Source organism: Neolamprologus brichardi, chromosome 10 (genome assembly GCF_056152115.1).
Source record: "Neolamprologus brichardi isolate AB-2024 chromosome 10, ASM5615211v1, whole genome shotgun sequence".
NCBI classification, from domain to species: domain Eukaryota; kingdom Metazoa; phylum Chordata; class Actinopteri; order Cichliformes; family Cichlidae; genus Neolamprologus; species Neolamprologus brichardi.
In genome coordinates this window covers 7,166,706-7,181,166 of record NC_142113.1, presented here as the reverse complement: position 1 = coordinate 7,181,166, position 14,461 = coordinate 7,166,706, and the positions used below count along the sequence as shown (strand labels likewise).

General features: G+C 40.6%; 1 protein-coding gene across 1 annotated transcript; it reads right to left on the bottom strand.

Moving 5' to 3' along the window:
• Positions 1 to 799: 799 nt before the first annotated feature.
• On the bottom strand, positions 800 to 1,664 carry h2ax1 (H2A.X variant histone family member 1). Its single transcript, XM_006800522.3, has one exon. The coding sequence runs from the start codon at positions 1,559 to 1,561 to the stop codon at positions 1,175 to 1,177; it is 387 nt and encodes a 128-aa protein (XP_006800585.1). The 5' UTR covers positions 1,562 to 1,664; the 3' UTR covers positions 800 to 1,174.
• Between the last annotated feature and the right edge of the window lie 12,797 nt (positions 1,665 to 14,461).

The window sequence follows — 14,461 nt, the reverse complement described above, 5'->3', positions numbered from 1 at the left end:
GTATTGAATGTGTAATATATGACTCACCACAAAGAAAACATCTATATGTGCAGTTTATGAAATGTTTGGACCCTGAAGATTAAAGGCAGGTGTTTCCGCAGGTTTCATTTCTTAATTTGTGTGTTGTGTAATAAACATTAATTATATTTGTAAGCTTATATGTTGGTAATAACATTAAATGTTTTCCATGAATACTAATGACAATAATATTGAGTCAAATAACAGTTAACATATACCCTGCTGCAATGAAACAGCTAAAAACTCCGTGCCAAGCGTTTGTAAACAGCATATGGCTAACTACAGGATCCTTCTGATTCTCATTTTTGGTTATTTTAAAATCAAACATTGAAATTATTGTACGTATTATTGAGAAAATGCATTCACTTTCAATTCAAATGGCCCTTGCATAACTAATACTGGCACAAAGTGCAAGTGTACTATGTGTATTTGTTAATGAACAACAGCATACACGCGAGGGTCAAGAAATTTACATCTTCCGTTTAAATCGGGAGAAAATGTTCATAATCATAAAAGAACAAAATTTTTAGTTTATTACAGTAATGTGAACTCAAATTCATAGCAACCTACTTTGACATATGAGTCAATGTGAAATCTTGTAAACACCTCGCATTGTTCCACTGAAGGCCAATCTCTTTTGTGAAAGGAAGAATCTAAATGAAGAGAGAGAAAAAAAAAATACTTAGTACCCATGAACACAACACCACAGCCAGAGAGGCCATTTCTGCTCAGCTGTCGTTTGTTTGTTCCATCGAAGAGACGAACAGCAAAACAACAAAAATAAAGACTTAACAGATTTCTTTATTGAAACACCATGACATAAACAATAAAACACATTTGCACGTAGCAGCATTGCGAAACTAAACCATGTTCCGGCCCATACTTGGTCCACTTTAAGAATGGATTTTTTTCCCCCTACGGCCGTCATCACCACCCAGCCCGCAGAGTGCCTCCATTTTCCAGAGCCAAAAAACGCAACAGTCAATAAAAATGTCCCGATACTGTAAGTTATAACGCAGAAACAGCAACACCATCCCCGTTTGAAAGGTTGTTTATAAAAAAAAAAAATATTTAAAAAAAAAAAGTGGCAGGCCCCACGGGGAACCTTTTGTCCCGGCTGAATCCAGACCTCTAGGCAGTTTGTTTTGTCTGTTTTTTACTTGCTCTTGGTCGGTTTCTCCGTCTTCTTGGGAAGGAGGACAGCCTGAATGTTGGGCAGCACTCCTCCTTGGGCGATGGTCACTCCCCCCAGCAGCTTGTTGAGCTCCTCGTCGTTTCGTACTGCCAGCTGGAGGTGCCGGGGAATGATTCTGGTCTTCTTGTTGTCCCTGGCCGCATTCCCTGCGAGCTCCAGGATCTCAGCAGTCAGATACTCCAGCACGGCCGCAAGGTACACTGGAGCCCCGGCGCCGACCCGCTCCGCGTAGTTTCCTTTGCGCAGCAGCCTGTGGACTCGACCCACCGGGAACTGGAGTCCGGCTCGAGAGGAGCGGGACTTGGCCTTTGCTCGGGCTTTGCCTCCGGTCTTTCCTCTGCCAGACATCCTTGATAATGTGGCTATTGACGACGTGGAAACAGTATAACAACCGTACAATGACGCCCTTAGAGCTTTACGTAATGCATTCGTGAATATAGCGCTATAAACCAGAAAGCGTTCTCCGATTGGACGAAAGGAACTGAACTCCACGAACCAATGGCACACCACATCCTTTAGCAATGCAGGTCCTCGGATGAGCAATGGCCCAATCCTAAAGAAGGATCGGCACGCTTAGATTTACATAGCCATGCTATAAATAGGAGACTGTGCAGGAGGCGGTATTTTGAGCTGTGCTGTGTTGAGGATTTAGTCAACGCGACGGAGAAACTGCCTGAGCCGGCAAAAGTAATCCCGGGCCACAGAAAAGGCTCTCGTGAGCAAAACCCATAAGAGAAGGGGGCGCAAAAAGCAGGAAAGAGCTATGTTATTTACTTGTGTAATGGCACGGTAAGATAAAGGCCATTGTTTTACACATAAGCAGGCATTACATTTTGTAATATGTATTTAATATGGTTGAAATACATCAAATGCAGCAATAAACACTATGTAACTTTCTCATTTTCTTTAGACCACATAATTAAAAGTTTATGTTACATAAAAAAAACCCTGAAGTAATAGTCTTTGGTGCCAAAGAAAAACGATTACAGGTCACCAGAGAACTTCAATCTATACACCTAAAAACCACAAACAAGGTGAGAAATTTGGGTGTAGTGATGGATGCAGACCTAAACTTAGAAAAACACATTAAGACAATAACAAAATCAGCTTACTATCACCTCAAGAATATATCAAGGATAAAAGATCTGATGTCTCAACAGGACCTGGAAAAACTAGTCCATGCATTCATCTCTAGTAGGCTTGATTACTGTAACAGCATCTTTACAGGTCTAACCAAAAAAAAAAAAAATCAGTCAGACAACTACAGCTCATTCAGAACTCTGCTGCTCAAGTCCTCACTAAGACCAAACAAGTGGACCACCTGAGGTCTTTACACTGGCTGCCTGTCCGTCAGAGGATAGACTTTAAAGTTCTGATGCTGGTCTATAAAGCTCTGAATGAGGACCAAAATACATCAGCGACCTCCTGACCCAGTATGAACTTTCCAGATCCCTCAGGTCATCTGGATCTGGTTTTTTATCAGTTCCCAAGGTCAGAACCAGACACGGAGAAGCTGCATTCAGCTTTTATGCTCCATATATCTGGAACAAACTCCCAGAAAGCCTCAGATCAGCTGAAACACTCAGTTTATTTAAATCCCGGTTGAAGACTCACCTATTCCCAGCTGCATTTGAATAAAACACCAAATCCACACTTGTAAGCTTAAATTTCAAAACTTACATTTTAACTACTGATTTTATCTACTGTTCTGATTTTGTCTACTGTTAATTTACTGTTTTAATCAATTTTAAATCATGCTTTTTAATTGTTTTTGTTTTTTAATGTCTCTGTAAAGCACTTTGAATTACCTTGTTGTTGAATTGTGCTATATAAATAAACTTGCCTTGCCTAAAAATGTATAGCCCAATAAGTATATTACAGACAGCTACACAACACGAGGTCAGTCAGTTAGAAATACAAGTTTAATTTCAGCTTCACACTATTTTTCATTAGAAAAAAAAAAATCAGATGGTTACATACTTAAATTTACACAAAGTGTCATAAATCTGCACTGTCATCAGCACATTTTTCACCAATGAAAAGGTAATGGAGCCCAGGGTACAACTGGCCATTTTTGACTACTTTTCATTTTACCATTAAAAACTATTTACCTTCCCTTGTTTGGTAAAATTCTTTTCAGCATAATCTGACATGTCTGAATTTACAGTTATTTTTTTTATTTTTATTCTGAGATACTGCATAAACACCAAATCATACAAAAATGAATTCAAAGTAGGAAGGGTTAGTGGTTAGTGAACCCCCTCATGTTCAATGGTTTACTTTGCCAAATTCTTAATTTTTGCACCAGCACTGGAGAATGAAGAGAATAAATTCCATTAGAATCAGGCCTTACACTGAATGTCTTAATTCACTGGACCTCTCTGTTATGTTTTAATATAGTGTTTCATTTGTCTCTGATTTCTTCGTGGGGAACTTAAGTCTGACTTGTTAAAGTGTGAACGTCTTTTTTTTTTTTTTGCACAGCTTGTACACATTTTACTTTCACCTTACAAAAGGTGAGGTTTAGTGAGATTAGTAATTTATATTACTAATATACTTATATTTGTAATACAACAATAAAATAGTAAAAAAAAAAAAAAAAAAAAAAACCCAAAAAGAACAGTAAAATACAAACAATTTAAAATAATCAATATAAAAAAAAAAATAAAAAAAAATGATGCATAAAACTAACCACAGTTGGCCAGATTAGATTCAAGTACAGCACAGATGTGATTACTTACATGCAGTTAAACAAAACAGGTCACAGTTGCTGCTAATAACACAATGAAACCAACACCAGCCTGCTCAGAATACACAAGAAGCACCTGAGCTTATTTTTGATATCAACAAGTACAAGTTCAAAGAAAAATGATTTGCTCCTTGTGAGTTTACTATGCTGTGAATTTAATTACATTTTATTTAATTTAAAGTAGCCTCAACTTGTCTCACCTCATGTCTCAACCTCCACTGAGATCTCTGGTGCAAGGAGAGGATTTGAGGAAAGAAATGGCAAAGCTGAAAAATAAGAACTGAGAAAGAGGATTGGATTCAACAGCTGCATTTAGTGTGTTCTTGAGCACAGTAGTGAACTCCAAATTGCTCCTGGTCTGACTAGAAAAGCTTAATATTAATGCCACTAAATGAAGTACACTGTGTAACCTTGAGGTGCAAAACACAACATCAAAGTTCAAAAGACAAAAATGAACAACCTGATAATCAAATCAGTGAACCCTTTCCTCATAGTATCTACCACCAACAAATGTTTTTAGAATGCTAACACTCTCCTCCAGTACCTTGGCACACCCTGTACCCCCACAACATCCAAAGACTTGAGAAACTCAGCATGAATCTTATCTTGGGCCGCCCCCTCCAAACAGAGGCTAAAGAACCCCTTTGAAACCACAGACTGTAGTCCACATGGAGAGGACATTGACAGTCTGACCCACTGAATCACAGGTTTTACATCAGCTCTTTACCCTCAGCGCCACTGGAGGAAAGAACTTTCAGTTTGCTATCCATCTACAATGACCTCCAGTCCTGCTGGAGGTGTGATGGATGTCAACATTGCTCTCCCTGAAGTGTTCAGGACCGCAATCATCCACAATGACCTGGCCAAGATACTGTACTCTAAGTTGACCCTGCATTCAGAATAAAGTGGTGTAAAAAGTCAAAAAGGACTATATATAAATACCAGTGCATTTCCATCTGCTATTGGCTCTAATTCTCACTTCTAATGTCCAAACTACATCACTGACTTTAATGAACATACAACCTCAGAGTGATTTCTTTAGTCAAGATAAATCCATTCATGTGCACGGTATAGCTGCCAAACATGGCTTTCCCTGATCATTCTTAGCTAGCTAGCTAAAAATGTTAACAACTGATTAGCTTACAAACACACATTTAACTTACAAGAAAGTGTGCCAGGGCCTCAAGTCTTTTTGTCATTTAATCAGCATGATGAGAACTACTAATATTAGCAGAAATATTTATTTGAGGATAACTTTACTGTTTTAGTTTACCCCATTTCCATCTGCCGAGTGTCATGTGACGGCTGTGTGAAGGCAGAAATGGTGGACCCAAAATGCAGACTCACGGAAAGGAAAACAAAAACGAAACAAATTAAACATAAGGAGCTAGAAATCAAAAACAGCAAATACTGGAGCCCAGAAAACAAACAAACAAACAAACAAGAAAAGGTTGACAAAAAGGTGCAGGCGGCCAGGAAAACAGTTCCGAAAAAGTTCAGGGGCCAGCCTGGAGGTTGACAGCACAAAAGTACAAACCTGGGCAGTTCAGGAAGCCGACCGTGCAAAAAGCAACGGCAGCGAGGCAAGCGAAGGAGGTCTGGAGGCCGGCCACGCAGAGGGCAGCGGCGGCGATGCAGCAAGTCCGGAGGCTGGCTGCGACAGCGATGATGTCCAGCCAACGGCCTGGAAAGTGGCCGGAGAGGGCGAGGACGAGCAGGCCGGAGAGGGCGAGGACGAGCAGGCCGGAGAGGGCGAGGACGAGCAGGCCGGAGAGGGCGAGGACGAGCAGGCCGGAGACCTCCAGTGTAGACAAAGCGGAACCAGCTCGTGCAAAGGCCTCAGGCAGAGACGAAGCAGGACCAGATGGCAGCATGGCAACCGCCGGCAACGAAACAGATGGTGGCGCTGCAGGCGACGGCGTGGCAGCCGCAGATGGTGGCGCTGCAGGCGACAAAGGCTGGACAGGCCTCTCGGACCCTCCAGCGGAGACAGGAGACGGCTGGAGCGGTTCTCCAGAACCCCCAGCAGGAATAACAGACCAAGGCCAGACGGGCCCCTCGGACTCTCCAGCAAGAACAGGAAGCTAAACGGGCCCCTCGGTCCCTCATGCAGAGACAAAGGCTGGTGCGGTTCTCCAGAACCCCCAGCGGGAACAACAGATGAAGGCCGGACGGGCCCCTCGGACCCTCCAGCAGGACCAGGTTGCAGAACAGATGACTGAGGAGAGGAGTGGCGCTGGCGACAGCGCCGTTTCCTTCGGGATGAAGGAACAGGAACCAGTGAAGAAATGGAGACCTCCTCCTGATCCTCCGACCACATAGCCGCTAGGAAAAAGGCAGGCGAATGGATAGGTGAACGAGATCCCCGCTGGTGTGGGGAGGGAGAGAAAGTCCGTGGCAGCGGCGCGGAAACTCTGTCCCGCTGTGGTGACCGCTGTGGAAGCTGCTTTACGGCGAGCTCAGACCGCTGCTGCATTGGCGTGGTGAGAGAGAGGGCAAGCTCACGTGCCCTGACCTGCTCCCTCCATGCAGTGATGGTGCTGCCCAGATTGGCATCCGAAGCAAACTGCTGAAGCTGGGGGCTGATTTTCACCATTGCTTTCACTGTGCTCAGTCCCACAGAAATAGCCCGTAGGCTGTCGGACTGGGATATGCGGTCCAGCAATTTAACCAGCCTTTCCATTTCAGCGTCTGACTCTGAAGTGAAAAGGTCTGCGGGGTCCATGTTCTGGTCACAATCTTCTGTCATGTGACGGCTGTGTGCAGACAGGAATGGTGGACCCAAAATGGAGACTCACAGAAATGAAACGTGAACTCAAAACAGCTTTAATGCTGAACTCAAAAGGGTAACAAAACTACGAATACAAAATAAGCTTAAGCAGCCAGAACACACAGCAAGATGAGGGTAGATCACAACACAAACAAACTGAAACACAGGGCTTAAATACATAGAGGGAGCAATCAGGGAATGGGCAACAGGAGGGAAACACAGCTGGGGCAAATCAGGCCTAACGAGACAAAGGAAGCAAACCAGACGCATTTACATGAGACACAGACTTTCAAAGTAAAACAGGAAACATAACACAGACTGAACTTACAGACACATGCTGTGTCCCAATTCGGGGTATGCACGCTTGAAGTACGCGCACTACGCGTACTACATACGGTGCGTACTATAAGTACGGGAAGTGCGGAAGTGAGAGGCTTGTGAAATGGGACGGTATATGCTTCGTCGCGCTGTTCAGGTTGCCTAGCAACCATGATACTAACCGCGAGACACGTTACATACAGCTTTGTTTGACAGAAATGAAGGAGAAAAATGTTTTGTTGGTCAATCATTTTTGTCATGACATCACTTTGATTAGTTGAGTATCTGAGGCTGAGACCACAGGACTGTAAAACATGATTCAAGGGCTTCATTTCTGTACTGAACAGTCATTTAAGATTAGCTAGTAAATAACAATTAGTTAATGTTGTTCATGAGACTAAAGTCATCTCACTATGGTAATGTAAATATAATATGGCCAATATTATAGTATTGTCAGATTATATATATGTATATATATATATATATCACTGACTTTCAGCTTGTTGTGTTTGTGGATATATGACTGACTTTAATTATCCATAAAATCATCAGATTCTCTGTAAGATTAAGGTCGACTATATGTATATTTACAAGTAGAGGCTTTAAAACCAAGTTAATGCTGAAAGTACAAATATCACTAGTGTCACACAACTTTGCCGACATGTGGCCAACAGCAATGTTTTAATGTTCTTCGTTATTAAACATTCGCACATGAATAAGTGACGTCATATTCAGTACTTACTTTTGACAGTTCACTTTTCGGCCGCTCCCTTCTGCCGTATTTTGCGGCAAAATTATCCACACCCACCGCCGCGCTATGAATTGTGGGATATATGGGACCACGAAGCGTGCACCGGACCACGCTTGATATTTGGGGAAATCGACGGCGCATTTGGAGTATGCATTTCAAGTACACTTCGAATTGGGACAGCCGTCGTCGCGTGGCGGTGACGTAACCGCACTTAAAATGCGTACTTCAAGCGTGCATACCCCGAATTGGGACACAGCAACAGACTCACAGGCAGGCACTACAACAGAGGGAACAGAGACGTGGGACCAGGGCAGACACAGACACTTGCTGTGTCCCAATTCGGGGTATGCACGCTTGAAGTACGCACACTACGCGTACTACGTACGGTGCGTACTATAAGTACGAGAAGTGCGGAAGTGAGAGGCTTGTGAAATGGGACGGTATATGCTTCGTCGCGCTGTTCAGGTTGCCTAGCAACCATGATACTAACCGCGAGACACGCTACATACAGCTTTGTTTGACAGAAATGAAGGAGAAAATTGTTTTGTTGGTCAATCATTTTTGTCATGACATCACTTTGATTAGTTGAGTATCTGAGGCTGAGACCACAGGACTGTAAAACATGATTCAAGGGCTTCATTTCTGTACTGAACAGTCATTTAAGATTAGCTAGTAAATAATAATTAGTTAATGTTGTTCATGAGACTAAAGTCATCTCACTATGGTAATGTAAATATAATATGGCCAATATTATAGTATTGTCAGATTATTATGATATATATATATATATATATATATATATATAATCTATATCACTGACTGTCAGCTCGTTGTGTTTGTGGATATATGACTGACTTTAATTATCCATAAAATCATCAGATTCTCTGTAAGATTAAGGTCGACTATATGTATATTTAGAAGTAGAGGCTTTAAAACCAAGTTAATGCTGAAAGTACAAACATCACTAGTGTCACATAACTTTGCCGACATGTGGCCAACAGCAATGTTTTAATGTTCTTCGTTATTAAACATTCGCACATGAATAAGTGACGTCATATTCAGTACTTGCTTTTGACAGTTCACTCTTGGCCGCTCCCTTCTGCCGTATTTTGCGGCAAAATTATCCACACCCACCGCCGCGCTATGAATTGTGGGATATATGGGACCACGAAGCGTGCACCGGACCACGCTTGATATTTGGGGAAATCGACGGCGCATTTGGAGTATGCATTTCAAGTACACTTCGAATTGGGACAGCCGTCGTCGCGTGGCGGTGACGTAACCGCACTTAAAATGCGTACTTCAAGCGTGCATACCCCGAATTGGGACACAGCAACTGACTGGACACGGGCATATAGCAGACAGGGGAGACAGCAACTAAGGATTACACAGAGACATAAACCATAAGACAGAACTCTAACAAAGAAACCAAAGACTAGAAATGATAAATAATATAATAAACTCAAAACCCTGGGTCAATGACCCAGGCATCCTAACACCGAGCTTATAATCTATACCGCCCCCAGGCACCAGGTGGAGATAGAGATATTTTGGCTTTATTATTGGGGAGCTGTTAGGTCGTCCATGTTTTCTATAGTCATTGTTCTCTAAACATTTAGGTCAAACATAGTTCCATCATCTTTTGTTGCTTGACATTGAGAGTCCTTATAGTATTCAGGTACTGTGCACAACATTACAGCAATTGACACAGACTGAAAAAAGAGAAAAAAAATGTTTTAAGTAGACACTTTGATGTACTCTGGATAGCAATCTCCTTCATCTTTGTCATTTGGAAGAATTAATAATTCAAAATCCATATAAATCCACCTTGATGTGACCTTACCAAATCTTCAATCAGCCTCTCAGTACCTGTAAAGGCCACATAGCTGTATGTAGTCTTGTTGCTCTGATCATTGTCAAGGATTTCAACTATGCCATGTTGGAATACACCAGCACAGGAGTAGGTGGTCCCAAGATCAATTCCAACTGCTGCCCCTTTGGACAGGAATGTTCTGACACAGTTAAAAAGCTCATAAGATGTATTATACCAGCAGGGGCTGATAAAGGCCTTTAATGCAAACAAGCCATTCCTTATTGGAAAAATTATTTAAGTAGTAGTGTTAGGTTTTTTATTTCTATTTTCTGTTTTAACCCTCTCGAGGCAGGCGTTGCAGATTTGCAACAGTTAAAAACTAACAACCTGATTACCCCACATACATGTTTTATGAGGTTTTTTTTACTCAGAAGTACCACTGCAGGACTTGGTTGTGCATTAGCAACAAAAAGTTTAATTTGAGCCTGAGAGGGTTAACAGCAAACACTAATAGAAGTTCATTTTGGAATATTTATTTCAATGGGAATCTGTTGATTTCCTTGAATTTTCAACAATGACAGCCATTGTCACCTCTAAGGTGATTGCTGGTATAATAGAATAGGTAAGTGTCTGATGTTCTTGGATTGGAGCCATCTGAGGGCTTTTTATCGTTTTTACTTAATGAAGTTGATTTTATGCAGGCTTGTCTATTCTGTATGGAGCCCCGCAAAGAACATGGGAGAAAAAAAATGAAGATGAACTCGGAATCTCGCAAAATGTTTGCTGGTGGGTAACATACGTCTCCGAAAACGTCGGAGCCCTTTTGCAAACATGTGATGTCTTGATAAACCGAGCAGGTATTTGAAGTTCACACAGCTACATTTTCGGCTGAAAATATCTTAAAAGTTTATTTTGTGACCCAGAAAGAATAATATTAAAACTAAGTAGATGCTGCCATGTTGGAAAGTGGAATTGGCTGGGCCACGCTATGAATTCTGGGAAAGGTTGGGCCATGGATACACCTGACCCATCCTTCAAATTTGGGGAAATGAAGGACGCATTTGTCAGCCGCGTTTGGAGCAGCCTTAGAATTGGGACAGCCTTCGTCGCCTGGCTGTGATGTAATCGGTCTACAAATGCAGCCTCCGAAGGATGCAGTCTAGGTTTTGGGACAAAGCTAAAGTTACATTACAAGATTTTATGATAGCATAATGTGCATAATAGCATTAAAAAGAAAGTAGCAAAATTAATCCAATATAAAAATATGTAGTCTTTGCTGTGGGTGCTCTAAGGAAATCACAGGAATAACATTGTAATAGAAAGAAAGAACTAACAGCACCTATGTGACTGAGTGGTTCCTGTATAAATCGAAAAATGCATGCAGGAACTGAGGGGATCAAATGACTGGAAAACTCACAAAGAAAAACTAGTTTAGGCATGAAAATGAGACAGTGTTATCACGGAGGTTGTAGTGATCGGGCGGAGAACTGCTGTGCCAGCTGCCATCTTAATGAGAGTGATCCCACACAGCTAGGTGAGCACCTCACTTGCAGTAGCTCCACCCCTAGCACACCTGCCCACAGAGAAAAAAATAAAAATAAAAACAAAATACAAGGACAAAGCCAGCTCCAGTTTGCTTTGTGGGTCTATACCAGGGGTGTCAAACTCAAATACACAGTCGGCCAAAATTCAAAACTGGAACATTAATATTTATTGAAATATATTTATTCCTCCAGATATAAGAATGAATCTTTTCCTATGGACTCAAACACGTTTTGCTGAAAAACTGAATATGGAACAAGCGAAGCTTAATACTAAACAATATATATATATATATATATATATTAGCTGTATAATACCAGTAGGCCAGCTCTAATAGTAATTTGGTATGGCTTCGTGGACCAAATGTAATTAGGCTGCGGGCCAAATTTGGCCCGCGGGCCAGAGTTTGACACTTATGGTCTATACGATGGATTTGTTTTAAACCACTGTGTTGCATTACCTTTAATGTCTATGGCATGGTCTAATCTCTGTAATAAAATATTATGGCTAACAGTACTGAATGCTGCACTGAGGCCCATTAATAGAGGTAGGCCGATCATATCTGAAGCAAGACTGAAGCATTAATTATTGGTAAGACTTCTTTGAACAGTCTTATAGGAATGGAATCGAATAGACATGTCGATGGTTTGAAATGATTACCGAATTTAACTCAGAAAGATCAATCGCACAATTTAATTTAAGGACCACAAACTCTAAATTGACAGTGTAAAATTCCAGTGAAACATATATATTTTAAATGTGAAATTCCTGGAAAACATGGACCAGTATTCTTGAAGAAGTTTCTATTTATGCAAAGTGGTTGCTGTCTGCTTTTGCCTTGTTCACCAGGTATTATAGTTGACCTCACAAATAAGGTTACATTAGATAGGCCATCACAGTTTCTTCACCTCATCCTACTTTTTCCATAAAAAACCCCCCTAGTGGACACCATACTTTTTTTTTCTTGTACATGGTTGAAAATTACATACTCACATGAAGATCATGCAAATGAAACAGAAATAGTGGAATAAAAAAAAAGAAAGACAAATTGGATGCTCTAAAATTCGTATTTGTCAAAAATTCGATGCAAATATTCTATAATGCAAAATTTAAATGCTTTTTCAATTTTCAACAAACATTATGTTTAATCACACTAGTTCATTGCAATGAAAATGTATTTTAATAACATACAAATACTTTAAATTTATATTTATATGCACACCATAGATCTTTTATTAGTTTAAACCCATACAGAAACAGAAAATCAGTCAAATTTAATGAATCATATGTGACATGTGAAAACTTACAGGCATCCTCAAATCAGCAGGATCTGATGACAAGATATGATTGAAATAGACTTAGAGACTTAGAGCTTTTTATTGTCATTGTGCAGTTTCTTGCACAGCAAAATTGGGTAGCTGAACCACAAAGGTGCTAAAGTAAGAAGAAGAGAAACCAATATACAACGAAGGCAGAAAATAAGTAAATAATTAAATAAATAGAATAAAATAAAAAACAGTGTATATGTATACATATGTGAGTGGAACTATATACATGGTGTATGTGTAGGAAACATTGAAACAGACTGGGACCAAAATAATTGCACATGAGCCAAAGATATTGCACAGAACATGGTAAGACTGAGATATTGCACATAGATGATCAAAAGCAGTGTCAGGGTGGATGCGTTGGGGAAGTCTTTACACACTCTTAGTTTGCATTAAGAGTTCTGACAGCCCACGGGAAAAAGCTGTTCTTTAGTCTGTTGGTTTTGCACCTGATGGATCTGATCCTTTTTCCAGAGGGCAGGATGTTGAAGAGGTGGTGGTTAGGATGGAGGTGGTCCTTTATAATTGCCCTGGCTCCAGTTAACTTTTTTGTCTTTCAGGATTTAACATACTTGATGACTGACCCTAAGACCATTCCTCTCCTGTTGTTCTTTTAAGAGTGGGTAAGAGGCATTTAATTTCTGTGTTCACATACAAGTGAACAGAACATGATAAATGTTTTAAGTTACTGCTTGATATAACATTTTAAGCAACCTGACTTATATGACACATAGTAAAACCTCCCCAAAAGAAATTCATACAGGTTTGTTTCCACTTCTATATATAGTTAGTGAGTACAAGTATGTTTCTGCTTTTGCTTTTAAATTATTCTTCCATTTTCTTCTGGAGACTGTAATGGCACCTAATCCTGTCGTTAAGTCTGACGTCACTAGCCGTGTCTGGGCCTAAACTCCGCTCCAGGTCTGCGGGGTTTTGGAAACAAATTAAAACGTACAGCTCTGTTATCACTTCCAACATAAATGAAGACAGAAAACTAAACAGCAGTGACGTTTGTAAGGTTACTGAAGATTGGCTAGCTGGTATATAATGATGTGCTACATGACCGCTAGCGACAGAGCTATGTTAGCATAATATAAACAAGCTAACCTTTTTTTCCACTCGATAAAAGTTAACGTGAGTGTTCTCGGTGGTCAGGAACAAATGTAATCGCATGGCAGGATGCTGTAAAAGGACCAAACTTCAGCCAGGAGAACAACTGAGATAATCCATCCACAATATGAGGTTAGTCATTCATACACTGCTGCATGGGCTGGGCTGTAGTTACAGCCCAAGGTTTTAAAAACTGAGCTTAAATAAATGATTAGCGATAATAAAAGCCGAGGGAGGTCAACAGTGATCACTGACTGTTTTAGGAGCTTTTTGAGATTAAATAGAAGAAAATACATAACATTAAACATGTTAACAACACAGAAGCCATATTAAACGCAGACTACTTTAGGCCCGGATGTAGGATTTGTCACGTCATCACTTAACGACCGGATTACTGCAATACCACATTTTTGATCTGACTAAATTCAGTAAATGTTTGTGTCAAATCTACAGCGGAAAACATCATAAAACCATGAGGGCTATGGCTTTCATTTTCCCCTCGGTACCCACCTGACACAAGTTTCCAGCTCAAACATCTTTTGTTTAGAAAGTAGCCATTTCCTCTTAGTAAGCCACAAATTGGTGGCAAGTTGTTAATCTTGTTGATGTGTGAGTTAAAACTGCAGTGGCAATTCAACCTGAAGTTTAGTAACTGTGGTCAAACCACAGTTACTAATGTTAGGTACTAGCTGGCTACTTGGTTGATAAAGCTTCTCCACTGTTTCTAGAGTTACTAATTCCAGAATTAATATAATTTTGGAAAATAAGGAAGTATAATTTTGTCTCAGGTCTTTTACTATAAATGGTAACTGGAGTGATCCTTATATAGTGCTCTTCTACTCTATTTAAACACTCAAAGCACTTTTT

Bases quoted from the DNA above. Each gene is read 5' to 3' on its own strand.
- h2ax1 (XM_006800522.3), bottom strand. From the start codon at position 1,561: ATGTCTGGCAGAGGAAAGACCGGAGGCAAAGCCCGAGCAAAGGCCAAG.